The 27167-nt window shown below is 44.9% G+C and overlaps 1 protein-coding gene across 8 annotated transcripts in view; it reads right to left on the bottom strand.

The window, feature by feature from the left end:
- PLCH1 (phospholipase C eta 1) overlaps nt 1-27167 on the bottom strand; it is a 141833-nt gene that overhangs the window by 99727 nt on the left and 14939 nt on the right. For all 8 annotated transcript variants that reach the window (XM_083613030.1, XM_083613032.1, XM_083613033.1 and 5 more), the window contains exon 2: nt 16947-17064. In XM_083613030.1, coding sequence (XP_083469156.1) covers nt 16947-17025 — 79 coding nt within the window. In that variant the 5' untranslated portion in view covers nt 17026-17064. The remainder of the gene's footprint in view (nt 1-16946; nt 17065-27167) is intronic.

Here is a 27167-nt window from a genome sequence, read left to right as displayed (position 1 = left end):
TCAAAATCAGAGGAGTGACGCAAGCTGAAAGCTGAAGAAAAGAAAGCAGAATACCACTAAAAAAAAAAATCTCTAGCTGAGAGAATTTGTGAAGTGGAAAAAAGCAGACAAAAGACAGCACAATGAGCTTTTCCAAGACTTTCTTTAACAAAGAAAGGGCTTGTAAATTATTGTTAATTGGGCGGTACTCCCACTTTGCTTTGAACTTAAATAAATCAAAACTGCAAGCGTATAATTAGGTTCAGCATCCTTTTTTTGCCTAAATGAGTCTACGAACCCTGAACACAGCAGACTGAAATTCTACAGATATTCCTTTCTGTGTGGGCAACGGGGAGGTGTGTACCTGTTGAATTTCTGCCTGCCATTTATTTTATTATTTTTATACCCCACCTTTCCCCCCAAGGAGCTCAAGGTGGCATACGTGAATTTCCCTCTCCCCATTTTATCCTGACAACAACCTGCGTAGGTTAGGCTGAGAGGCAGTGAGTGGCCCAAGGTCACCCTTCATGGCTGAGTGGGGGCTAGAACCCTGGTCTCCCAGCAATTAGGCAAACACTCTTAACAACTGTACCGTCCTGGCTCTTCATCAGCCATGCAGTTGATAAAGGCATAGAACCTGGTGGAGAGTTCCTTGGTGTCTTGTGCATTGTTTGAGTGCTTATGATTTCCGAAACACACTGGTCTCCCTGCTAAGGGGCCAAGGCTTAGCCTCTGGCATCTTCAGTTAAATATATCTCTGATGCTAGGAGTCATTGCCAGAGGAGGCTGCAGTAGATGGTCCACTGGTTTGCCTCAGTGTAAAACTGCTCGAGAGAATCAAGTTCTTCCAAGAATATTACACAGCATTTATACCAAGTACAGCAGCGGATTCTGACTCTTCTTCAGCAAAGCCAGCTAGAATCCAACTCCCTGCAAGAGGCTCTCTCCGTCTTTCAATCGAGCGCCAGCAAACCTGAGGAGAAAAGCCTGGGGGGTACACTGCAAACACACTCTTCTCCAGCTGCCTGTCAGCAGTTGGTTGTCAACAAGGCCATCCACAGCCTGCCCTCACTGGAGACACCTGGCACCTAAGTGAGTTGCCAGCAGGAAAAAATCCTTGCTGTCCCTGTGGTATTTTTGGTCTGATGCAGAACAATGGGCTTGAGGAATGAAGGTGGCCAAAAACACAAGGCTTACCTGCCAGTACCACCACTTGCCTTGAATGAATCTTATCAGAAGAGCTCCAGAGAGGATTTTATGTCCTTTATATTATTAAACAGCACTCTTAATGTTATTTGTATTTGTATGGTATTTGCTTTGGCCTCACCTCTAGCCCAGAATTAATCTCCCCACAGCATCCTTCTTAAGTGAAGGGGGACTAAGTCTGATAAATACTGACCTGGCCAATGTGTCACAGCTGATGCAGTCCAGGTCAAGATGCACAAGCTCAGCATCTAAAGCCTAGTGACAGATGACTTTGAATCAATCCAGCCCTAGTGGCTTCCAATGAGACCCTCAGAAAGCCCTGCTGAACCAAATCAAAGCTCCACCTAGTCTAGCCTTCTTCTTCTTCCTGTGCCAAATGCCTTCAGGAAGCCCACAAGCAATGCACAATAGTAAGAGCACTCACCTGTTGCTGTTTCCCAAGAACTAGTAACATTGCCTTTGGACTGAGATCCCACTGGGAAGAGGCTCAGAGGCAGAGCATCTGCTTTGCATGCAGAAGGTCCCAGGTTCAATCCCCAGCACCTCCAGGAAGGGCTGGGAGAGAACCCTATCTGAAATCCTGGGGTACCACAGCCAGTAAAAGTAGACAGTACATTTACTGGGTGGACCACTGGCCTGGTTCAGTATAAGGCAGCTTCCTAAGGTCCTGATGCAAAGGGGAGAGTTCAGCAGGGAGCATTCTTGAAGCCCAACTCCTTTAAAAGAGTAGTTTAAGACAACTGGAAGAGGTTGGGTTGGGTTGGCTTGGATTGGGTTGGGTTGGGGAACTCACCATGGACCTTCCATAGAAGCTCAGCCAGGTCTCACATGGTAAGGCTAAATTTGGTACAGAAGTTGGGGACGCAGGTGGCGCTGTGGGTTAAACCACAGAGCCTAGGACTTGCTGATCAGAATGTCGGAGGTTCGAATCCCCGTGACGGGGTAAGCTCCCATTGCTTGGTCCCTGTTCCTGCCCACCTAGCAGTTCGAAAGCACGTCTAAGTGCAAGTAGATAAATAGGTACCGCTCTGGCGGGAAGGTAAACGGCGATTCCGTGCGCTGCTCTGGTTCACCAGAAGCGGCTTAGTCATGCTGGCCACATGACCCAGAAGCTGTACGCCGGCTCTCTCGGCCAATAAAGCGAGATGAGCGCCGCAACCCTAGAATTGGCCACGACTGGACCTAATGGTCAAGGGTCTCTTTACCTTACAGAAGCAGCATTCACTGTGGCAGCCCCTAAGTGGTGGAATTCCCTCCCCAGAGAGATGTGTCCAGCACCTTCACTTTCAGCTAACGCTGAAGACCCTCCTCTTTATCCTGACCTTTGAAACACGAGGTGTGTTTTTCAGGACTCCACCCTATTTCTGTGACGATAATTCATTTTAGCTGGTTTTTTTACGTCTGAATTTTAAATTGTTGTAACCAACCCTACAGCCTGCTGTCGAAGGGCTGGAAACAATAATATTAATAATGCAAATCACTGCGCTGAACTCACTCTCTCCTTTACTCCCGAGATAATCAGATTCCTCTCAATTACACAGCATTAGACACCAATTATGTCACAGCCTTTTAACATTTAGCATACCTAAGCAAATCTCAGTGAAGTTATTTTTCATTTTGCTACTTTATGATATAATGGGCTCCTGTGCAGTTCTCGTTTTTAACTGAAATTGCTTGCAAAGAAGAAATGCTGGCGTAAAGAGTCCTTTCCTGTTACTTTTACAGCCATAATTTTCCTGAGTGCAGAACATCACAATCTTCTCCTGAGCCAAGAACTCGCTTGAATTTGTAAATATATCCAGCAGATTAAACAGATCAACTGAAGTTTCCAGACAAATAATTGCAATACTCGTGAAGTTAGCACCTGCTTATGATAATGTTTTTTCTTCCTTCGTCAAGAGAACCTCTCTGCTGAAAGAGTATTGCACAGCATGGTAACACAAAACAGCCAACTTTTAGGTGAGGCCATTCAGGCTTCTGTAACATGGGGGACTACAACCTGCTCCTCCAGATGAGCTTCTCAAGCAGTCCTTAAGGTACCCCGGGCAGGACCTAGGTTGTTCAAAGCTACATACAGTGGTACCTCGGGTTACATACGCTTCAGGTTACATAGGCTTCAGGTTACAGACTTCACTAACCCAGAAATAGTGCTTCAGGTTAACAACTTTGCTTCAGGATGAGAATAGAAATTGTGCTCCGGCGGCGCGGGGGCAGCAGGAGGCCCCATTAGCTAAAGTGGTGCTTCAGGTTAAGAACAGTTTCAGGTTAAGAACGGACCTCCGGAACAAATTAAGTACTTAACCCGAGGTACCACTGTATATCAATGCAATATCCTTGAACTTGACCCAGTAGCTTATGAGCAACCACAGCAAATGCTTTAGCAGAACTATCACATCCTGTCCGCTCCCATCAGCAGCCTAGACCACACTGCAAAACTTTGGTCTCAAGGATGCAACAAAGAGAATTTTACCATGTCTCCACAACCAATCAAAAGAAACAGACAAAGATTGCCCTGAGAAAGGAGTCTGGATACTACAGACAACCAATTCCCGATTTGGTTGCTTGCTAAGTTTACAAGCTTGCTAAGTTTCCATGTGGAAAATGGGCATCTGAATCAACCCTCTATATCTCCGGTTGGCTCTTGATACTATGAGAAGCAGTAACAAGCAAAGCACGCTTTGGAGAGATGTGCATCTGAGACCTGTGCATCTTCCACATCTGCATTTATGTTGCTGTTAGAGGAAGTACCCATTATTCATACATTGACTTGACTGTGCTAACACGCAAAGTTGCCCTGTTATTTGTAGCACAGACACAGCTCTCTTCCGCAGCCCAGTGCCATAATAAATACACGTTGATGTAGCGATGGCCATTAACTTGCATGGCTTTAAAGGAGAATTGGACTAATTCATGGAGGGCAAGGCTACCAGTGACTACTAAACATGGTGGCTATGTTCTGCCCGCACTGCTGGGGACACGTGGCGCTATGGTCTAAACTACTGAGCCTCTTTGGGGTTTGCCGATCAGAAGGTCAGTGGTTCAAATCCGTGTGATGGGGTGAGCTCCCGTTGCTCTGTCCCAGCTTCTACCAACCTAGAAGTTTGAAAGCACACCAGTGCAAGTAGATAAATAGGTACCACTGTGGCAGGAAGGTAAACGGCATTTCTGTGCATTCTGGTTTCCGTCAGTGTTTTGTTGTGCCAGAAGTAGTTTAGTCATGGTGGCCAGAAAGCCGTCTGTGGACAAAGGCCAGCTCCCTTGGGCCTGAAGCGAGATGAGCGCCATACCCCAGAGTCAAATTTGAATGGACTTTACCATCCAGGGGTCCTTTACCTCTGAATATTAGCTGCTGAGACTCAAAAGTAGGGAGAGTTGCTGTTCTACTTGTGAATTTCCCACAGGCATCTGGCCACTGTGAGAAAAGGATTCTGGACTAAGTAGGCCTTTGGTCTGATCCAGCAGGACCTTTTATGTTATTAAACTGGCATTATTGAGAGAGCGGATGTTCTGAGGTTTATTGCTAGGCCTCCCACCCCCCTTTTTCATCTATTCATTGCATCTAATTAACTTAAAAGGAGAATTTGGAGACCAGACCTAATGAAATTGTAAAACAAGCTTCCAGGAACAGTTTTGGAATAATCAACTGTTGGTGAATAGAGTACAGACTTGGATATACTTATGACAGACTTTTGTTCCAAAGCCTTCGTTGTGTGTCATTTGAGTTTTCTGCTGTATGTTTGAGGGATTTTCTTGGGACCTCACAGGTGTTCACAGACCACAGCTTCCATCATGCTAGCTAGGGGTGATGGGCATTAGAGTCCTGCAACACCCAGAAGGTTACAGGTCCCCCACTTCTGTTCAATGTCATCAGGCAATGCCATGATTCTGGAAAAGACACTGATGTTGCACAGAGCTTCCAGTTTAAATTCCAACTCAGTCCCGAAACCATTGGGTGGCTCCATGCAAGCCAGTATTAGGCTTAGAGAAGTTGGCCAGAAAAAGACCAGTGTGTAGTTTCCTCATTTCTCTATGTATCTCTGCATGTCACTCTTAGTCTGCCTGTCCACCAACTTCCAGATCTTGTAACTATTTAGAGCCCTCAATTTCAGATTCACTTGCTCCTCCTCTGTTCCACCATCCTTCACACAGCACTTCAAGTTTGAACCTTAGCTCATGGATTATGACTACACCACAGAGGCAATTTCCAAACACTGGTTGTTGTAAAACAGGGGTCAGCAACCTAAGGCCCATGGGCCACAAGCAGTCCATGGGGGTCGTTCTACCGGCCCACAAGCCACCCCCAAACTAAGCCGCCCACTCAGCGAGTCCATGCACACTGTGCTAAACTGGTGCAGCATGGCGACTCGCTTCCGCAGTTCTGCAAGTCTGCGCAGACACAGATGACAGAAATCACAGGCACGCGGACTCATGAGCACCCGTGATCTGGCCCATGGAGGGGGCTCTGCAGCAGTGAACCGGCCCAGGCAAGGTAAGCCTTGCAGACCCCTATGGTAAAACCCTGGGAGGGTGGAATGCTCTTGTGCTCACGTTCTGCTCCCTGGTTTCCAACAGACATTTGGTTGCCCACTGTAAGAACAGGGTGTTGGACTAGATGGGACACTGGCCTGACTCAGCAGAATCTCACGTTCTTCTCTACGTACAACTTTTCCACCAAGGAGCTCATGGTGGTGTAAATGGTTCTCCCTTCCTCTCCATTTTATCCTCAAAACAACACTGTGAGGGAGGTTAGACTCAAAGTCAATGAGGTCAACCAATGAGCTTCAAGGCTAAATGGGGACTTATCTGGTCTCCCAGGTCCTAGTCCACCCCACTGGCTCTGTCCATGAATAACTCTACCTCTCTGTTGACCTTGTTAGACAATGGTGATGGAGCCTCATATGGAACTGGCTAGCATGCTCCATCATGACTGGTCCAAAATAATACAGAAACAGGAGGGAATTGACTTCTGGGAGAAAGAGGTGCAGATCAGAAATAAGACTGATTTGACCACCCCAAAGATGCTACTTTGCTTATCACATAAATGGATGTGTCATGCCAAGTCATGTTGGTGACAGAGCCACAAATCTATGGTTTTCACTTTCAGATACAGAAGATGGTGAATTAATTAGCAGGAAAGTCACAGAAACTCAAGCTTGGGGATTGAAAAAATTAAAAGCTACATACACTGCCACACAAAAGGAGAAAGGGTAGCAGCATTTATTCATCCTGAACAGACGGGGGAAGGGGACAGTAGCCTAGAGCTGAAATGTAAGATTTATGTCAGATCCCTAGGACTGTCAATCACAGTCAATATGAAGCAGCTGCACCCATGAAGAAAGCCGCTGAGATTATAATTAGTTTGTCTAGAAAGGAAAAGGGGAAACTAAAATGACAATCCTCTTTTTTCTTTTTTTGCAACACCTGTCCAAACAGGCAGGTTTGGCTTAGACGTACCTTGAATCTGAGCCATCTCTGTCCTTCCAGGATTGCCTGCTTTCTGCTCAAATTGTTGCCAACATCAGCGCAGAGAGCCAATCTATTCAATGGGAAACTCTGCAGAGCATCCTAGAGCAGATATATTTGAAAGCCTTTCTTGACCATTCTGTAGGGTCAATCAATCATAAATTAAGGCAAGATGCTCCGGGGACAAAGAGACGTCGGTCTGCATGAGATAATCGTAACTGGCTCTCTCTCAGCCTTGATCATTAGGAGAAATCAAATGCTAAATGAAATGGTTCCTTTGGACCACACTTTCTTAAGGTGCTGCGTCAACACTGACAAGGTTAGCGTTTTCATCAAGAATAAAATCCCAGGGCGGCAAGAGTCTTAACAGCACAAGGATGGAAGAACGAAGAAATCCCGACAAAAGAACTGTGGCCAGGGAAACTAATGGGATATGTGGAACTGGCGAAACTGACACATAAGTTATGTGAAAAGGACAACTGTGACTTTAAAGAAGAATGGGAACCTTTTACAAAGTATTTAAAGAAACAACAAAATGAACTGATCTCCTTGGCAGGTTTTGAATAAACAAACACAAACTTACTATTGGTAACAAATAGATAGATAAATTGAGGATCATTACAATTTGATAATATGCAGAAAATAACATGTGCTTAGAAACCAGAGAGAGGAGCTATGGGAAGTCCGGAGGGGGGGGGAGGAAAATTAGGGGCGGAAATGAGGATGATATGTTTTTTATAAATTGTTATGTTGAAATTCTCAATAAAAACTATTTTTTAAAAAGAAGAATAAAATCCCACCCACCCAAGCTGTAGTCTGGGAAACCAAAATGAGTGAGTGTGACCATTAATATGGTTAAGGTGACTGCCTCCTTTTCTACAAATCTTGTGTGATAAGATTGACAGAGGGGCCCTCTTGGTATTTCCACCACCCTCAGAAGTTCAGGACTGGCAGTCCAAAGGAGGGCATTCTCTGTGGCATCCCATAAACTGTGGCACTGGCTCCCCACAGAGAAGAGTTGGCATATTCATTGCACAGCTTTCATCCCACACTGAAGGCGCACCTTTTGGCTCTGTCCTTTGATATCCGAAGGACAACTGTGCACTTTTTAACCAACTGTATTTTTATATTGTTTGTAAATTGCTTCATGGATTATTGCTTTATATTTGGGAAGCACAAGCCATCCCTTGCCTTACAGGGGAAAGGACTGTAGCCGAGTGGCAAAACATTTGTTTTGCATGCAGAATATCAGTCTCCCAGGTATGGCCCTGTCTGAAATCCTGGAAAGCCACTACTCATCCGTGTAAATACTTAGCTAGGTAGATGAATGGTCCGAGTTGCTATAAGACAGCTTCATATGTTCCTATGGTGGTAATCTGCTGGGACTTTATGGTGTGGTGCAGGTAAGAAATTCAATACTTAAGTATCAATTGACTGCAGGCCAATAGCAGATGGAGAGCGGCCCAATTTGATGAGAAAAAGATGTGGCTAAAATATCTCAGTATGCTACCTCTATAGACAGCACTAAAGCCCTTCAATCAGTCATGGGTAAATCAGTAAGATCCGACAGCAAATAAAATGCCAAGCCTAATATTGATAACACAGATGCAGAAACTATCACCAAAGTTGGAAGGGACCCCCAAAGTCACCTAGTCCAGCCCCTGCAATTCAGGAAAGGCACGGTGAGGTAGCCAAGTGGCCTAAGCAAAACAGTCACAGTGAACCCTCTCCCATTACAAAATGTTCCTTACACATACACACACACAAAAAAAAAAAACACTGACAACATGGCTTGTTAAAGCTAAGAATTGCAGCCTCACAATAATTTTAATTTTCTGCTTCACCAACCTTTTTCTTTCACTATCCAAAGTCATTGAAAAATTGCTACTTTTTGCCAAAGAGAGCGATTAGTGGAGGGCAGAACTTTGCTTTCCTACAATAAATATGGAGGGGGAAAACAATATTATATAAGCATTGTGTTGCAACCCAAATTACCCAATTCAGCTATTATAAAATGAGCCCATGAAAGGCCACGGAACACTAAACACAGCCCTAGAAGCTTTTCCCAAAATGCAATAATATAGGCAGAAGTCAACACACTAAAATCATGAGCGTCGCAGATGGGTTTTTTCCAGGTTGCAAGAGAGAAGATCATGAACATTTGGCTCCTACTCTAATCTTGCTTAGCATATCATCTGAAACTGGGCTTGTGACAAGTCATGCCCTCCACAACAAGAACAAACCTTGGTTACAGCACGTCTAGACAAGTGAAAGACTGGATGATATGCTAAGGCAAACCATGGTTTGATTGACAGCAGCACAGCAGCAGCAGGAGCAAGGAGAAACAAAGCTTCCGCAATCTCCTCTCCTGGAACCAACTCACCATTTTACGCTAAAGCATGTTTCCGCTTTGTGTTGGACATGAACAGGGTCATTCTTATTCTTATCATTTTATTTATACCTCAACCATCTGTCCGGGTTTCCCCAGCCACTACAGGCAGCTTCCAGCAAAATAATAAAACATCAAACATTAAACACTTCCCTATACTTCAGATGCCTTCTAAAAGTTTTGCAGTTCTTGTAGGCGCCACTGCCAACAAGGCCCTCTGCCTGGTTCCCTGTAACTTGGCTTCTTGCAGTGAGGGAACCACCAGAAGACCCTCAGAGGTGGACCTCAGTGTCCGGGCAGAATGATGGGAGTGGAGATGCTCCTTCAGGTATACTGGGCCGAGGCCGTTTAGGGCTTTAAAGGTCAGCACCAATACTTTGAACTGTGCTCGGAAACGTACTGGGATAAACTAAGACAGGATGTTGGCGTGCCATTCCCACCCCACCCCACCCCCACACACACCAAAGCATAGCGTGCACAGAGTTCTAAGAAATGAAGAGATGTAGGATTAGCAGTTCAGAGATCAATAGTTATGTGGAATATACAGCCGCAGGGTGGCTTTTCACTGACATGTATCCAGAGATCTACTGCTAAAAATAAGCTTGATGTATCCTTTTGAACGTGCACCTGTCTGCATGGTGTTCCCCAACTCCACAAACAAGAATAAGCCCAAGAACGTAGAGCAGGCAGAAGCACGTTTACAACGGAATGCAGATAGCTGACTGCAAAGAAGGACTATATATGTATAAAAGAACAGCCCTTGGCTACAGCTCATGGTTAGCAGGGATAGAGTTTAGCCACCAGCCCCAGTTCAGGGAACACGCTAAGCCCAATGCTGGCTTAGAGCAGCATGGCAATACAGTGGAACCTCGAGTTGTGGACGTAATCCGTCCCAGAGGCATGTCCGCAACTCTCAAAGTGTTTGCATCTGGAAGTGCCATGTCTGCGCACGTGCGCAGCGCGATTTAGTGCTTCTGCACATACACGAGCGGCGAATCCAGAAGTAACCCGTTCTGGTACTTCTGGGTTGCCGCAGGACGCAACTTGAAAAGACATAACCTGAAGTGGATGCAACATGAGGTATGACTGTAAAATGTGGAGAAAAGGCAGCTGTTGGTTCCTTTCTGGGAGCCCGCACATTCACGCTGCCTCCGTAAGCCATAGTTTGGCTCTTCTAGACTGGACAAATGTGCAGGAAGGCAAGCCATCGTTTGGCTTTCTGTGTCACGCAAGTCAGCTCAGTGAAGGTGGAACCAAACAAGGGAAAAGCTGGCTTCTGCATATGGCGCAAGAGTGGAGACGAGCCACTACAGAAACCCCAATTGCCATTTGTTCCGATTCAGCACTAAACTGCAGGTTTCCCTGGAGGAAAGCGGCCTGGCAAATGGAAATGTGGGTAAGCCCTAAATGTGTCAATGCTATGGTTCAGAAGACACCTGTGAACACAGGGACCTCAAGTCCACTACAGTCCAAGGAGAAGGGTCATCTCCCCACCACCAAACAGAATTGCACAGGCAACATGCAGGCACTCTAAAGCCCACTTCAGATGTTCAAAAAGGACACATGAGATGCAAACAAGGAAGGGGGTGCACTGACATTCCTAGTCAGCAGAACACACTCAGAAAACACCTTCAGAAGTGTGGGGTATCTACCTGAGTGAACAGATGTGTCTCTGAAATGCACCTAAAACTCACTAGGGTTGGTTCAAATCAAATATATATTCCTTGCATTATGCCAGTACTAAAATAGGAGCTTTAAGTTTAGCGTTTCCATGCTTGCTTTTTGGGGTACATGAATGCATTTTAACTCCCCTTTTAAATACTCCCCTAGAATATTTTGTGCATGTCCAGAGACTCAATCCTAGAGTAGCCTATAAATTTGTCATTCCTCTGGCACATCGAATCCAAATGGCTATTTTCTTCCTTCCTTCCTCCATGCTACAAATTAAAGATTCCCACTAGAAAAGCACCAGCAAAAAATAATAACACTTGATCTAATCTGAGCTCTGATCTCTCCCTCCCCTTCTCTCTGGTTATATATGTATGACATTTTTAGCTTTGGGGCACTCAAGAGTCTCCCTGGAGTACCAGACATCAGCAGCAGCAGCCTGAATGTTTGTGGCAAGGAATTTCTGACATAAGCAGATCAGAATATTAATATCATGCAAATAGAGCTATTAACAGTTTTTCCTAATAACATTAGAAAAGGACAAGGAACCCTCAGGCAAGCTTTGAGTCATGAAAGTGGTCAGGTTTAACATGCACAGAATGTTTATTCGCTGCTCAGGCAGTTTTTCCATGTAGCCGAAATGAGCTTCCTAAACACATAGAGAGATGCCTGCTGGCCTCTACTGGCTGCACTCAGAAGTGTTCATTTCTTGGAATTTGGGAGGGTATCCTCAGTGAGAAGTGGATCCTCCGTGAGAAAGGGACGTGGGTGGCGCTGTGGGTTAAACCACAGAGCCTAGGACTTGCTGATCAAAAGATTGGCGGTTCGAATCCCCGTGACAGGATGAGCTCCCGTTCCTCAGTCCCAGCTCCTGCCAACCTAGCAATTCGAAAGCATGTCAAAGTGCAAGTAGATAAATAGGTACCGCTCTGGCGGGAAGGTAAACGGCGTTTCCGTGCACTGCTCTGGTTCGCCAGAAGCGGCTTAGTCATGCTGGCCACATGACCCGGAAGCTGTACACCGACTCCCTCGGCCAATAAAGCGAGATGAGTGCCACAACCCCAGAGTCAGCCACGACTGGACCTAATGGTCAGGGGTCCCTTTACCTTTACTTCAGTGAGAAGATTGCTGCCTCTTCAAATGACACCTTGTCCAACACTACCAATTATCCCGCTGCTATTCACAGACGCAGGAAAAGAGAGTAAGCCTTGCACAAGCTTTGCATGCAAAAAGAATAAAGAAAAACCTCGTAAGTTCAATTCTGGGCATTTCCAGTGAAATGGAATAAAGTGACAGGAGAAGGGGGAAATTGCTGCTTGAGGCCCTGGAGAGTCGGTCCAAGGGGTGGTTAGTGTCTCCCAGTGGGAGGATGGCTTTGAATTGAAAATAAAGCTGGTCATCTCATAATGCCTTTATACAAATCTATGGTGCGACTGCACTGGGAGGACTGCATGCCATTCTGGCCACCTCAAAAAAGGACATCGTGGAGTTGGCGAAGGTTCAGAAGAAGACAACCGAGCTGGTCAAAGGGATGGAGCAACTCCCCTTTGAGGAAAGGAGAACACAGCAGAGAAATCCATCCATTCCTCATCTCCAGTCTCAGTCTGGTGCCGACATTCCACTTAGCAGTGGTTATTGCAAAACATCTTCCCACTCAACTCCCTTCTGCAGACCACGCTAGGCAAGACTCTCTTCTGCAAACACCTTGTCCTGCAGACAACCCACCCCAGTTCTCACCTCCCAAATCTCTCCCACTGGAATCCTCACTATTCTTGATCTCCACTCAGGGCCTTCTGATTTCCTGGGGGTGACTTTCTGCCAGGTGGCTCATCACCCACTGATGAACACCTTTTACCTCCCTGCCCTGAAGATCAAAATGCAACCTTCCACATTTCTACGAGGAGGAGAGGTCCAGCAATAGGAGTCTCCCTATTATTATTTCTATAGCATTATCCATGCTCATGCCGTTCCCAAGAACACCCCCTTCCCCCAAAATCCTCTGCAATGCACAAGAGATCCGCTGCAGAGAAGTCACTGCAGAAAGGATTCCCTAAAGTAATCTCATACTCAGAACTACTGTATTTTTTGCTCTATAAGACTCACTTTTCCCCTCCTAAAAAGTAAGGGGAAATGTGTGTGCGTCTTATGGAGCGAATGCAGGCTGCGCTGCTATCCCAGAAGCCAGAACAGCAAGAGGGATTGCTGCTTTCACTGCGCAGCAATCCCTCTTGCTGTTCTGGCATCTGAGATTCAGAATATTTTTTTTCTTGTTTTCTTCCTCCAAAAACTAGGTGCGTCTTGTGGTCTGGTGCGTCTTATAGAGCGAAAAATACGGTATGTACCTGAAAATCCTATATAATCATGTCCAGACTTTCAAATCTTACACACTGAACTTCAAAAAACCATATGGCCAAAAGCTTCAAGCTTTAACAACCAATCCCTCTTCCCAGGGAACTCTGGGAATTGTAGCTTTGTAAGAGGACCAGGTACCTCCTAACAACCCTCAGCACCCTTAATAAACTATGGTCCCAGAATCCTTTGGGAGAAGTCATGGCTGTTTAAAGAGGTATCATTGTGTTTTAAATGTAATGTGTGACCATGGCATAGATAGGCTTTTGGTGTGATCCTGCAGAGATCTTTTTATGTTCAGAGACACAAATATCATGCCGTTTTGCATGATTTGTACATTCAGCTGCTAGTTACTATGGGAAATTGGCACGTAGGTGTTATTTTTATGACCAGCACTCCGGGCCTAAGAACCATCATTAGTCATTGGGCATTGCTCTGTTATTCCTTTGCTGGGATTTAGAATGAATCAGTCCTCACATGTTTCATTTCCTGCTGAGACTGCAAGGAGGTTCCCTGTGCTACATGTCCAATTATGACTTTATCACAGTAAGCACAGTGGGAAAATTACGATCAGATACTCTTAACATAACCAAATTAACTGCACCAAGCAAGAAAGCAAGGGATAGATTTCTCTGTGAGCAAGACTCATCTAACATGACAGGACTCTAACACCACTCAATTCATTCTTAAGACCAAGGTCTCCAAGGCAGAGAGGAAAGGAACTGATTTTATACGGCAAAGTGGATCCACTGCTATTAAATGCAGTTTTAAACAAGGAGTTGTATGCTTCAGACAGGCATCAGAAGGGGGGGGGGGAGAGAATAATTCCCTCCAAACCAGGATTAATAACACTAAAAAAGGGAGGCGGCTCTTCTTGGAACTGATCAAAGAAAACGAGCTGTTCATTAAACATGTCGTGCCTGCTTTCCGCTTAGGCAATTGAATGACCCTAACATTCCTAAGACTGTAGAAATAAGCGAATCAAGCAAATATTATAAGGCTAATCTAAAAACAGAAAAAGGCTATAATTGACAAATTATAAGTCCTAAATAAATCAGAGATAGGCAAGATGTTTTCATTCGAGGGCCACATTCTCTCCAAGTTAAGGTGGAGGGGGCCACATGCCAGCAGTGGAAGGGGCAGAAACCAGCCGCCTCCGCGAGAGGTCCAGACTCAGGCATAGGCAAACTCAGCCCTCCAGATGTTTTGGGACTACAACTCCCATCATCCCTAGCTAACAGGACCAGTGGTCAGAGATGATGGGAGTTGTAGTCCCAAAACATCTGGAGGGCCGAGTTTGCCCATGCCTGGTCAGAGCGTGGCAACACAAGAAAGGGCCTTTTCTGCAGTGGCTCCCCATTTGTGGAATGCTCTCCCCAGGGAGACTCGCCTGGAGCCTTCATTACGTACCTTTAGACCCCCCGCAGAAACTTTCATTTTCTCCCAGGTGTTTGACTAATTAAACCATCTATGGTTTAATACACCATGAAGGAGCATTGTTTTTTGTTTGTTATTATGTTATGTATTTTTGTGTTTTTATATTGTAAACCACCCTGTGAGCCACAGATGAAGAGCAGTATAGAAATGCAATAAATGAAAAAATGAAATAATAAAAATAATAATCCAGAGATTAGTAGCAGCCTAGACCAGGAGGACTGGCTTGGTTCCTAAGTTTCCAAGTCCTTACTTGCAGTCACACCTAGTAGCAGCTCCTACAGGCAAGAAGACAGGGCAAACACATACAAAATGTTGCTATCTTTAATCAGATTATTCATGGGGGGGGGGACCTCAGCTCCTGAAACATGGATTAATTTTTGAACCAAACACAAAGCATAATGAAGAGGCAGGATAAAATCATTGCCTAGTGATACATTTCATATTTTGTTCACAAAAATAAATATATGAGAGATGCTAATCAATATTATCTCCAGGATTCTCAACTTCACAACACCAACCTGGTGAATATTGTGTTTCCAGTATGATAAGAATTCAAATTAATTCATGCTAATTGTAATTCTAGTCTTAGAACAACAACAAAAACACAAATATTGGCTTTTCAGTCCTTTTCACATTTGCATCAGAATTAGCATCGAAGCAGGTAACTTCTGTAGAACACACACAGAGTCAGGCAGGCAGAAATGAAAATTAATACAAATAACCTCTCCTCTCCTCAGGAATACTTCAGCTGAACTAAAGAGATACAGGCCATATTCACATATCACACTAAACCAGGGGTATCTATGTGGCGTCCTTCAGGTGTCGTTAATTCCAATTTATTTTAAAAGCAACTCTTTATATATGAAGTCCACAGCGGAGTTTGAAGTTTAAGGGGGGGTGGAAATAGTAGATTATATTAGGAAACCTGATGAAGAGGATGAAACTCAGTATGAGGGTACTTTAAAATGCAATTATATGTGATTACAATTATAAACATCGAGGGTCGGTGAGCAGGAAGTCATTAGCACTGCAGAATAGGATTATACTTATCAAGTGTTAAAATGTAATTTTGAATCTTGAAACGAAATAAAATGCTAATATCAAGGAATTCCACCCTTTGGAATTTCCACATTTCCTAGTGGAAAGTGCGCCTGGTCATAGCAAGAGGAGCAAAGCCCACTTCTCTGGTGGTCTTTTAGGTTCTGCCAATTAAGGCTGGATACTTCAACATTTCTGGCCAAAGGTTGATGGGCCCTTGGCTGATGCAGATCATGGGCGCAGAGCCTGAGAAGGTGTATAGAGTTAAGTCAAGGACCCGCCACCATTTCTTCTGGCTCATAGCAGGCAAGAAAGGGCAGGAGCAGATGAATAAAACTGCAGCAGCAACAGCAGAACTGAATTTGCATTCAGAGACACCCCTATATGTTGCAAGAGGCTTAGGCAGCTTCTACTGGGAGAGGGAGTCCAAAACTCGCCACCCATTGAAAAAGCAGTCATAAAAAGTGATTCTCATTTTAATATTAGACACTGAAATGCCATTTTATACCTCTTTTATTGAAAAACTGCTGCAATATTGCAAGTCGCTGTGATTAATAATGTCTCCAGACAAGAGAAATGTAATTATATATAATTTCTTATGCTTTTACAAGGTGATTTAAGAATACGTGAAGGAATGAAATTCTTTCATTTTAAGTCCAATACTGCCACCCAGTGTAGGATTTCGGTGGTTAAAGCTCAAGCAAATGGTTGCAAATCACACTTTATGTGGGGTGTGTGGAAGGGGATAATATAAGCCTTGGCTTTCTTCTCCCTCACATCCCCTTGAGGTAATTGGTTAGAAGATGATTAACAAGTTAATAAATAACAACAACAGCAACCAAAGCCATTCCTTCCTGCTTCTGTGTTAATCTGCATTTTAAAAAAAATCAAGACAAAAATTTGTATTTCAATACATTTTTGTAATGCATTTGCTCACAAAAGCCACATTTTTAAACAGTTCTTGGGGGGGGGGCTTTTTTTTTAAGCTTAGAACTGCGTTGCTAAATTCAGAAAAGTCCAAATCCAAAAGGATAACTACAGTGTGTTCTGATCCACACATTAGTCTGGGAAGTGCAGGATAGGTCAGTACAAACCGGAATCCACAAAATATCAGATTCCGGCTTCAAAGTGCAACTATCGGAATGACAGTGTCAACAAGGCACCTGACACTTACACAGCCGATTTTGCTTTGCTCCCAAAGGTTTGTTCCCCTTCCGCTAAAAGCGTACGAAAGTGTTAACAAACCAGTGAGTGACAAAGCCCCACTTCTAAGAATAAATTTCAACCTTTAGACTGCATCTCTGCAGGTAGATAAGGACCATCTGTTATGTAGGCCCCACTGTGTAATTTCAGCCACACTTAAAGGGAGGTAAGAAACAAGAGACGGCAGAAGCTAGAGGGGTAAGGTGCCACTTACCATGAAAAACTCCATTGTCCACCAAAAAATGCCGGCAGTACTGCAGACAAGTTCTCTTATCCAGGTTCCAGTAACTCATCCTTAGGAGGGTTTCTTCTCAGCATCAAAGACAGTTCTCCTGCAAAATTAAGGAGGGGTAAGTGCCGGTGATGCAAAGGTAATTATTAAGTTGAAAGGAAGAACAATTCAGTGATATTAGTCCTGATAAAAGAATTCTTTGGGGATTATTTCTCATATATTAAAAAATAACAATAATTCCTGCTTTACTCAAAATGCTTCAGCAATTATTGGCTGGGGCTGGACAACTTCTAGTTATCTGCAATTAGCCCATCATCAAAGTGCTTAGGGTCACTTTCACACAATTACCGCCCACTCATAGAAAGCAGGAAGAGAAACAGTTTGCATGGCAAGGGATATGGGTTTAACAATGCAGGTATTCAAGTATTCATTGCTTTCTCACCCCATCTCAGCCTACACCAGCCTCACCACTGAGCGGAGGGAGGGAGGAGGGAGGTAGCCAGTCTCTGTTGGCAGACTAGGAGGCAAGCTGTTTTGAGTACAGAACTGTGTGCATTATGTCACCCGCACCTCCTAAGCTAGCTTGCTGCCCTTTAGGTGTGGTGATGGATGCTCTCCAATCTTTTCCTATAGATCAAAGCAAAAGGTACTTTTATGCTCTGGTAGTGGCACTGTGGGTTAAACCACAGAGCCCAGGACTTGCCAATCAGAAGGTCGGCGGTTCGAATCCCCACGACAGGGTGAGCTCCCGTTGCTCGGTCCCTGCTCCTGCCAACCTAGCAGTTCAAAAGCATGTCAAAGTGCAAGTAGACAAACAGGTACCGCTCTGGCGGGAAGGTAAACGGCGTTTCCGTGCGCTGCTCTGTTCTCCAGAAGTGGCTTAGTCATGCTGGCCACATGACCCGGAAGCTGTACGCCGGCTCCCTCGGCCAATAAAGTGAGATGAGCACCGCAACCCCAGTCAGCCACGACTGGACCTAATGGCTGGGGGTCCCTTTACCTTTACCTAGCTTTCATGCACTATTTGCAGGATGAATAAAGCAGCTTCGTAAGTAAGCACACATTAAGTTACTAGCCTGCCCTTTCTTTATTTCTACCAGCCAGCCAAAGAAGTATAATGTGGCATCTCCAAACCCCTTCTCTGCCAGCAGGAAAGTGCAGCATTGGCAATTTATTAGCCTGCTTTCCACCAAGTGGGCAGCCCAAGGAGAGATGGAGGCCAAAGGATGGGCTTCCTTTCCTCCACAGCAAGCAAAGAAACCAAGAGGACCTTTCTTGCAGAGATTCGCCCTTCTTCTACAAGCCTGCTTATTTCTCTGCTTTAAATCCCCTGTTGTCTATGGCTGCCAGGTAAGCTGTAAAATGCAAAGTTGCAACAGTCTCCACCTAGACTGAGATATTGTGTTACAGCAGGGCTGGGGAACCCATGGCCCTCTAAATGTTTTCAGATAGCAGTTCCCGTCATCCCTGGGCCTTGCTGGGTGGGGCTGAAGAAAGCTGGAATCCAACAGCAAATCAGGGCAGTCCCTCCAAGTGTCCCTATTTTCCAGAGACAGTCCCTGATTTAGAGAAGCCATCCCGGTTTCTGATTTGATCCCAGAATGCCCCACTTTTCCTTAGGACGTCCCTATTTTCATTGGAGAAATGTTGGAGGGTATGGAGTTATCTGACCCCTGAGTTGTCTGAAGGCAGCCCTGTATAGGGATTTGTTTTTTTAAAAAAAGGTTAATGTTTTTCTATCTTTTTATAAATGTTGGAAGCCCAGTCAGATGGGTGGGGGATAAATACAGTCATACCTCGGGTTACAGACGCTCTGGGTTGTGCGATTTTGGGTTGCGCACCGCGCCAAACCCGGAAGTACCGGAACGGGTTACTTCTGGGTTTTGGCACTTGCGCATGCACAGAAGCGCTAAACTGTGATTTGTGCATGCGCAGAAGCACCAAATCACAACCCACGTGTGCTCAGGTGCTGCGGGTTGCGGACGTGCTTCCCGCACGGATCACGTTCGCAACCTGAGCGTCCACTGTAGTAAAATTATTATTATGGAATGGGACGTCCCTATTTTCATCAAAGAAATGTTGGAGGGTATGTCAGGGGCCACAGGTTCCCCACCCTTAAAATAATGGGTACACCATAGAATTGTAGAGTTGGAAGGGACCACAAGGGACATCTAGTCCAACCCCCTGAAATGCAGGAATCTTTTGTGTTCAATGTGGGGCTTGAACCGACAACCCTAAGATTAAGAGTCTCACGCTCTACCGACTGACCTATCTTTTCAGTGTGCAAGATGGTTCTGTTCTGGTCTTGGATTTAACAACTTGCCTGCTTTATATTCTAGTGTGACCACAGAACTGAATCCAGGATGGAGCTATACAAGCAAAAGCCACAATGGTTGTGTTAAGAACTTCAGCTTTGGAGAACCAAAGCTCCAGAGATACAAGGGGTAGATTTAGCCCCTTATCCAATGGTGTTCCCAAATGCATCCCTCTGCAGTTTCTCCCCTTTGCATGAACTATGGAAAGAATAACCGCACATGGAGATGCTCTTATGGCTGCTCTATTCCTGATGGTGTAAAGCCATATTCCACAAGGAAATCCATTTTTTTCCCATACCCGCATATACCGGCATATACAATATACAAGCCCTCCCTCCAGACATACCATAGGGGCAGGTGTTTTGCTAGCTACTCGTGAGAGTTCCAATGAAAACACATAATGAGCAAACTCATAAACAAGGCCAATGCAGTGAAATATCTATGTGAAGCTGAAGATACTGGTACCAAAAGGGGAGGAAACCACCTCCATTAAAAAAACAAAAACACTTACCCTCCATCAGCTTCTATGGTTTTGTCCATTGTTTGGAGCCAGGACCCCAAACAATGCAAACAATTGCCACTATTATTTTCAGGGACTAACATATAACTCATTAAGAAGTCGACCATTGGATTTCTCTCCACAAGGCTTCCTTTGTTCCCATAATCTCATTCAATTCATTTTTGAGAACTCTTTTCTTTAATCCTACAAATGATGCCTTGCAAAATCCAGTTTGCTCAATGCAGGGCCTGCAAAGGGAGGTATTTTTAAGGCCAAGCTTTCAAATATGTGAATAGAGGGGAAATTGAAGTAACTGCCACATCACTTCATAATAGACAAACCGTTGGTCCGTCTAGCTGAATGCTATCTACTCCAGCTATGATTGGCAGCAGCCCTCTGGGGTTTAAGGTCTTTCTCAGCCTGATCTGGCTTGAACCCGGGACTTTTTTGCATGCAAACCATGCCATCCTGCAGCTCTTCCCTAGGACAGGAGTTGCAAACAAAAAGCATCCAAAGCCATTTGGGGGAAACAAGTCATCATCAACATCAACTTGATGAGCCTCTTGCATAAGTAACTAAAAACCGTAGGTTTCACTGATAAGTTGTAACAAGTATGGTCACACTGAAAGGAAGGAAACAGATACAGACACTTTCTTTTTTTTTTAGTTCAAAGGATGAAGGGAATCAGGGAAAGAACTGGGTGTTTTAGCAAGGAGTGGAAAGTTGTTGCTTGGATTCCAGGTCTCCCTACAGCCAGCAGCCCACTGAGAAACAACACAGATAGACCCAGCTCCTCAGGACAGGTCTAGCAAAACAGCTCGCCATTACTCACCCACCAATTCTGCCAGAAATGGAAACCTGTTCTCTGATGCTAGTTATTTTCTGTTTGTCAGTTTATTTGTTCGTTGGTAGCCATACATACTTTGCCTCCACATAAACGTACGAAAAAACAAAAAACCCTGCAGATGCCCTCAAGACCCATTGTAAGATGGGCTCTATGAGTACAGCAAATATTAGTCAAATACCCTCTGTTTCTATTCTCAGTTTAACCTTTAATGCATTTTACCTTGCGAAGCACCCTGAAATCGTCAGATGAAGGGCAGTATGTAAGTTTAATACAGTGGTACCTCGGGTTAAGTACTTAATTCATTCCAGAGGTCCGTACTTAACCTGAAACTGTTCTTAACCTGAAGCACCACTTTAGCTAATGGGGCCTCTCGCTGCTGCCGCACCGCCGGAGAACGATTTCTGTTCTTATCCTGAAGCAAAGATCTTAACCTGAAGCACTATTTCTAGGTTAGTGGAGTGTGTAACCTGAAGCGTATGTAATCTGAAGCGTATGTAACCCGAGGTACCACTGTAAATGATAATAATAAAATAATTTAAGAGCAAACCTATGAAAATCGCTGGGCTTCTTCCAGTTTGGAAGAATCCTTCAGTGTGGTACTTAAGAACAATTCACATATCCGCTTTCAGCCTGTCCAGTTCCATCTAGCTTGGCTTGCTGAATCTATTGCCAAGATGGCTAGAGAGGCCGCAAGATGCTATGAACCAACTCTCATTCTAATCTTACTTCCCAGAAATCAAAGAGGCCGGAGGCACATTTAATTTAGACAATATTACTGCCAATAGGTACCACTCTGGCGGGAAGGTAAACGGCGTTCCCATGTGCTGCTCTGGTTCGCCAGAAGCGGCTTAGTCATGCTGGCCACATGACGCAGAAGCTGTATGTCGGATCCCTCGGCCAATAAAGCAAGATAAGTGCCGCAACCCCAGAGTCGGTCACGACTGAACCTAATGGTCAGGGATCCCTTTACCTTTACTACTGCCAATCACATCGCTCTCTCCCTGGAAGCCTTGTCTTGTTCCAAAGCAAAATGAAGTTATCTAGGAACAATTTAAGTAACGTGTGCATATTAAGCTGGGCTAGAAGATTAAGGGACGCTTCTTGCAGACTTCCTGGGGGTGCAGACATCAAAAGAATCTTCTAAACAAGCCTGAAAGCGATGAGAGAGGGAATATACAATTTGTTGTCATCAAATTACAACAACAAAACATCCACAACAGCAAAAACAAGAGCCTTCTGGTCAAAGAATCAAGATGAAATCAACCAGATTTACACCAACTATAATAACTCAGTCTCTCCATAGAACCCTGTGATTAAATGCTGAAAGAATCTGAACTAGTCTAATTAGTTTTTGCCATCCAATAGATGGGATAAGATGTCTGTAACAGAATGCCAGTGACCCTGCCGTTGGGGGAAACACACAAAGAATCACAGTATAGGAAGAGAGAGGGATTGTTTTCTGAGAAATATTTAAGAAGACCACTTAGGCAAGGGGTGGGAAACCTGTGGCCAGTTAGGAGGCTTTAGCTGCTAGTCTCCATCTTGTGTTCAAGAGTGAACCAAAGATGGATTTACCTAAGCCAAAAGACCCTGGGAAAAGATCCTCTCGTCTTGACCTCATTGACCTTCTTGCCAGTAAAGATCCAGACACTTCATTTGATTCACCAGAAAGCCAGGCTACTATATTGGCAATAAGGCAAAATGATTTGTAAGCAAAAGGTCACCAGATACAGGTTTTGTATCAAAAAGCCCTTGCATCTGGAGACGAGCATCCTCAACAAACCAGGAATTCCATAGAAATGAAGATGCAAACCCCACAGAACAATAGAGTCTGCGGACAAGACAGCCGGACTCACCAGGAAGCCACCAGCCACAGTCATTGTTCTTCATAGGTCCATTCAGGAGGACCATCTGAAGATGAGTCATTCTTGTTACTTGAGGTGCCCCAATCTACCTCTTACCAGAACCTGCCCCATTACATATGGAAGTTTTCTTGCCTAAAGCTTCTCCCCAACAGTCAAGCGCACACACATACAGTACCTGGATTTTAACCCATCTGCTCCATCCCCTCATTTTGACCATGTCTCACTGGTCATCTTGCCAAGTCACCTAGACACACTTTTGGATCCCCAACAAACTGATTTAAGACCAGGGTTTTTAACCTTGCTGTGTATATGTCATCTCTGTGGACCCTATGTATAAGCTCTCTGCACACCCCAGGAACATCTTTTAACTCACCACTGGACTTCAGACCCAAGGCTTGATGAAGTGTCCATGCCTGAGATAATGTTTACTAATAAGGATCTGAAATCATGTTGAGCACAGACTCCGGACCTCAAAACCTAGGTCTCAGCTTCTTTTAAATAAATACCTTCTTTTTTCTATAATCTTTCTGAGGCCCATCTGACAAAAAGAAAACTACGCTAAGAAACTACTGGGAAATATTTGCCTGACAACCTCCATCAGAGCAAGCCCTACATGGGGGCTTCTGCCTGTGCAATGGGGCTTTTCCCTCCTTTCCTCCCCCTGCATCCCTCAATACCCCCCAATAGTGGTTCGTGAGGAGCTGGGAGAACCCCCAGAACAGCACATGGGGAAGGAGAAGGGGGATATCTAGGCAGCCAGGGCTCCTCCGGATGACAATATCTTTTTGCACCAGGTCAGTGAGGATCACTTGCTTTTTAAAATTCTCCCATATTTACAGAACTCCCTGTGCACCTTTTGGACGGTATCTGTAGGTTTCCTCCTCTGTGTCAAGTAAGTGTTGTTTACTTTTTATAATACAAAGAACATGGATCTCCCTTGGATGGTTCTGGACTCTCCTTCCTTGCAGGTTTCTAAGCAGAGGCTGGATGGCCATCTGACATAGATGCTTTAGTTGAGTTTCCTATATTGCAGGGGGTTGCACCAGAACAGGGGTCCCCAACCTGCGACCCATCAGCTCCAGAAATCACTTCTGTGCATGCCCAGATGCTGAAAATCACATCTGCGCCTGTCCGTGGTGTTGTGAATCGCTTCTGTGCATGCCCAGACGCCGAAAATCGCTTTTGTGCAAGCACGATTTTTGGCAGCTAGGCATGCGCAGAAGCGATTTCCAGCGCCATGGACATGCGCAGACGTGATTTTCAGCATCACGCTGCGCTAGTCCAGCCCACGGAGTGGGAGTGATTCGGCCCATGCCCGGTAAGCCTTGCAGACCCCTGCACTAGAACATGGGTAGGTAAACTAAGGCCTGGGGGCCGGATCCGGCCCAATCGCATTCTCAATCCAGCCCGCAGATGGTCCGGGAATCAGCGTGTTTTTACATGAGTAGAATGTGTCCTTTTCTTTAAAATGCATCTCTGGGTTATTTGTGGGCCATAGGAATTCATTCTTTTTTCTTTTTTAAAAAAAATATAGTCCGGCCCCCCACAAGGTCTGAGGGACAATGGACCGACCCCCTGCTGAAAAAGTTTGCTGACCCCTGCACTAGAAAGATGACCTTTGGGGTCCCTTCCAGCTTCATGATTCTATGTTTTTCTGCTTCAACCATCTTTCATTATGTTCCTATCATTTTATGTCATTGTATTTTGTATAAATTATTAAAAAATACAAATAAACCGTGTTCTATTTACAAACAAAACATTTAAATAGCTACCTTTCTACCTTTCTACACCTGGCATGGGTGTAGCCAGGAATATTTTTGGGGGGCAGGCTTTTGTAAGGGGGCAGAACCTAACAAATTTTATTGATTTTTACTCATGGGGGCAGCTGGCCCCTGCCCTGCCCCCGCCCCCCGGGCTATGCGAAGCACTGGTTTAGACCACAGCGTCACCCGCGTCCCTCATGTTTTATGTAGAAGGTACATGGTGGACCAGCTGAGGGGGAATTGGCTCATTAACCTGCTGAACTGTTTCAAGGAACAAGCAGTCCTAGGAATGCTTTCTTGACTGCCGCATACAACCTGAAAGATACAGTGGTACCTCGGGTTAAGAACTTAATTCGTTCTGGAGGTCCGTTCTTAACCTGAAAATGTTCTTAACCTGAAGTATCACTTTAGTTAATGGGGCCTCCTGCTGCCACCGCACCGCCGCCACGCGATTTCTGTTCTTATCCTGAAGCAAAGTTCTTAACCTGATGTACTGTTTCTGGGTTAGAAGCGTCTGTAACCTGAAGCGTATGTAACCAGGGGTGCCACTGTACTGTAGCTCAGACGGGGTAGAGAAATTATCAACAAGGTTGAAAACAGAGTCACAATCCTCATCTCATCTTTTTGCTAAGGTTCAAAGAGCTTAAATGCATTAAAATGAGAGGCTCACTGGCTGAGGAGATAACTAATCTCCTCTTCCTTCAATGCCTCCCACCCCACCCGCCATCTTTTGTTTCAATTCTATCAGTCAAATATATTGCCTGATCAGCAGGGAATCCTATTGATCGACACAGATGGCTATTTAACGCTCTCTTTTCCTACTGCCAGAGCCCAAGTCTGTACAACCCAACTGAAACAGCAGGCACACAAAGACACGGAACACGTTCCAATTAGAGTAGCTCCTTTTCTTTGCCAATATTTTGCAAAGTGTCCCAGAAATAGCCGCAAATGAACCAAAGAGCAATGCTGCAAGCCCCAGCCAGTAAGGCCAACATTTGGGGATGATGAAAGCTGTAGTCTAATAATATCTGGAGAACTACAAGGTTCCTCAAAATTACCATAAAAGTATAAAGTATTGGGGTTTTTTAGGTAGTTTAAATCTTGCTACAAAACAACCACACAACAATATAGCCACAACTATAGAAAGAAACTTCACAGAGCAAAACAAGGTTTTGCAAACCCTTTTGAAGAGTAGAGCAGAGAAAGAGAAAGAGAGATCAACAAGGAGGTTACTCTATTACTTCCAGGTCACTGCTGCATCTTGGACAAAGCTGTATGTTCCAACTTCATGAAGTGAGTTAATACAAAGGGGGGCATGTATCATGAGTGAATGTATCATGGGGGAGAGACACACAGAGATGCAGGATTGACTTATGGCTCCTCATATACATTAAGAGTGAACTGGTTAAGGCCGCATAGATGTGTTCCATGTGTGCAGGAGAAATACAAGCGGAAAGCATGCACAGCGGAAAGCAGTGAAGACCTTTGCCACTGACCAGGGCCAGCCTCCCCATTCCCCATACCGAAACCGGCTGAGCTACAACCAGGGTGATGGGACAGCATCTTCCTCAGCACCGGAACACCACAGACTAGATGAGGGACCACAGGGCAAGCTGCATGCCCTATAAAGTTCTGTGTTACCACACTTACCTGTCACCATTCCTTGCTAGCCAGAATCTGCCACCTAAGGCAGGTGCCTCACTCTGTCTAACGGTAGGGCCATGCAATAGGGCGGGGGGGGATGGAGCTGCCACTTTGCTTTTTCAAATAACGAGATTTCAAACATGACATTCTCTCACAGTCCCTTCTAGCACCTTAGGGTTTTACCAGGTCATTCTGCTGTGTGTGCACTGCACTGGACATACCAAACATTTGAAGCACATGGCTGCCAAAGAATCCTGAAAACTATAGCTTACCCCTCGCAGAGCTACAGTCCCCAACAACGACAGCTCCCAGGGTTCTCAAAGGTGTCAGGAATTATAGTTCTGTAAGGAGTAAGCTGTTGGGATACTGCCAGGGAGATAGAGTCCATCTGAAGCTGCCAAGCTCAGTGCCGGACGATCCATCGACCTCCCGTAGTCACGCAGTATCAGCTATTTAGCGACACTAAGCCTGTGGCTTAGAGCACACTCTTAACAGCAGAATTCACACAGCAAGAAGTTGCACAGCATGAGAGCAGAACATGCATATTTACAGTTTATTTGGCGTTGGTCATAACAAAAGAAAACATGACCGTCTGCTCCGACTGCTCAGGCATAACAGACGAAAACGAAAGGAACATATAGCATAAACATCCTGTGAGACAGGAACTTACGCAGGCTGTGACACAAACATCCTGCTGCCTTTTAAGGTGGAACGGAAATATCCTAACATCCTCCCCCTTTCCGTGTAACCTGTAGTACCTGTGGTTCAACCCAATTGCAACCTTTGTACGTAAACCTTCAGTTGTTCTCTGTTAACAACCTTAGACAACAGATCAGCAGGAATTTCATTTCCTGGCATGTAGGACACCTGAATGAGTCCTTTCTGAATACACTCTCTTGCACGATGTAGCTTAATCTGCAAGTACTTGGTCCTTTGCTTGCAACTCTCCGAGTTCAGCAAAGCCAAACAAGATCTATTGTCTTGATACACTTGTATAGGACATTTCACAGAAACCCCAATGTCCTTAAACAGTTGCACCAACCATTCACAATCCATGAGTGAAAATGACAGAGCGTTGAGTTCTGCTTCACAGGAACTTAGGCTAACTGTCGTCTGCTTTTTGCACAACCAGTCAAACAGGCAGTGGTTGTACATGTAGCATACTCCAGAAGTGCTTGTACCATCCGTGGTGTCACTTCCAAAACTTGCATCTGCAAAGATTTCAAGACCTCCAGTCTTCTGACTGGTGAACCTCAGCCTGTAGTGCATA

Source organism: Podarcis filfolensis (assembly GCF_964270895.1).
Source record: "Podarcis filfolensis genome assembly, chromosome: 5".
NCBI lineage: Eukaryota > Metazoa > Chordata > Lepidosauria > Squamata > Lacertidae > Podarcis > Podarcis filfolensis.
The sequence above is the reverse complement of the archived record's forward strand: the minus strand, read 5'-3'. Positions and strand labels throughout refer to the sequence as shown.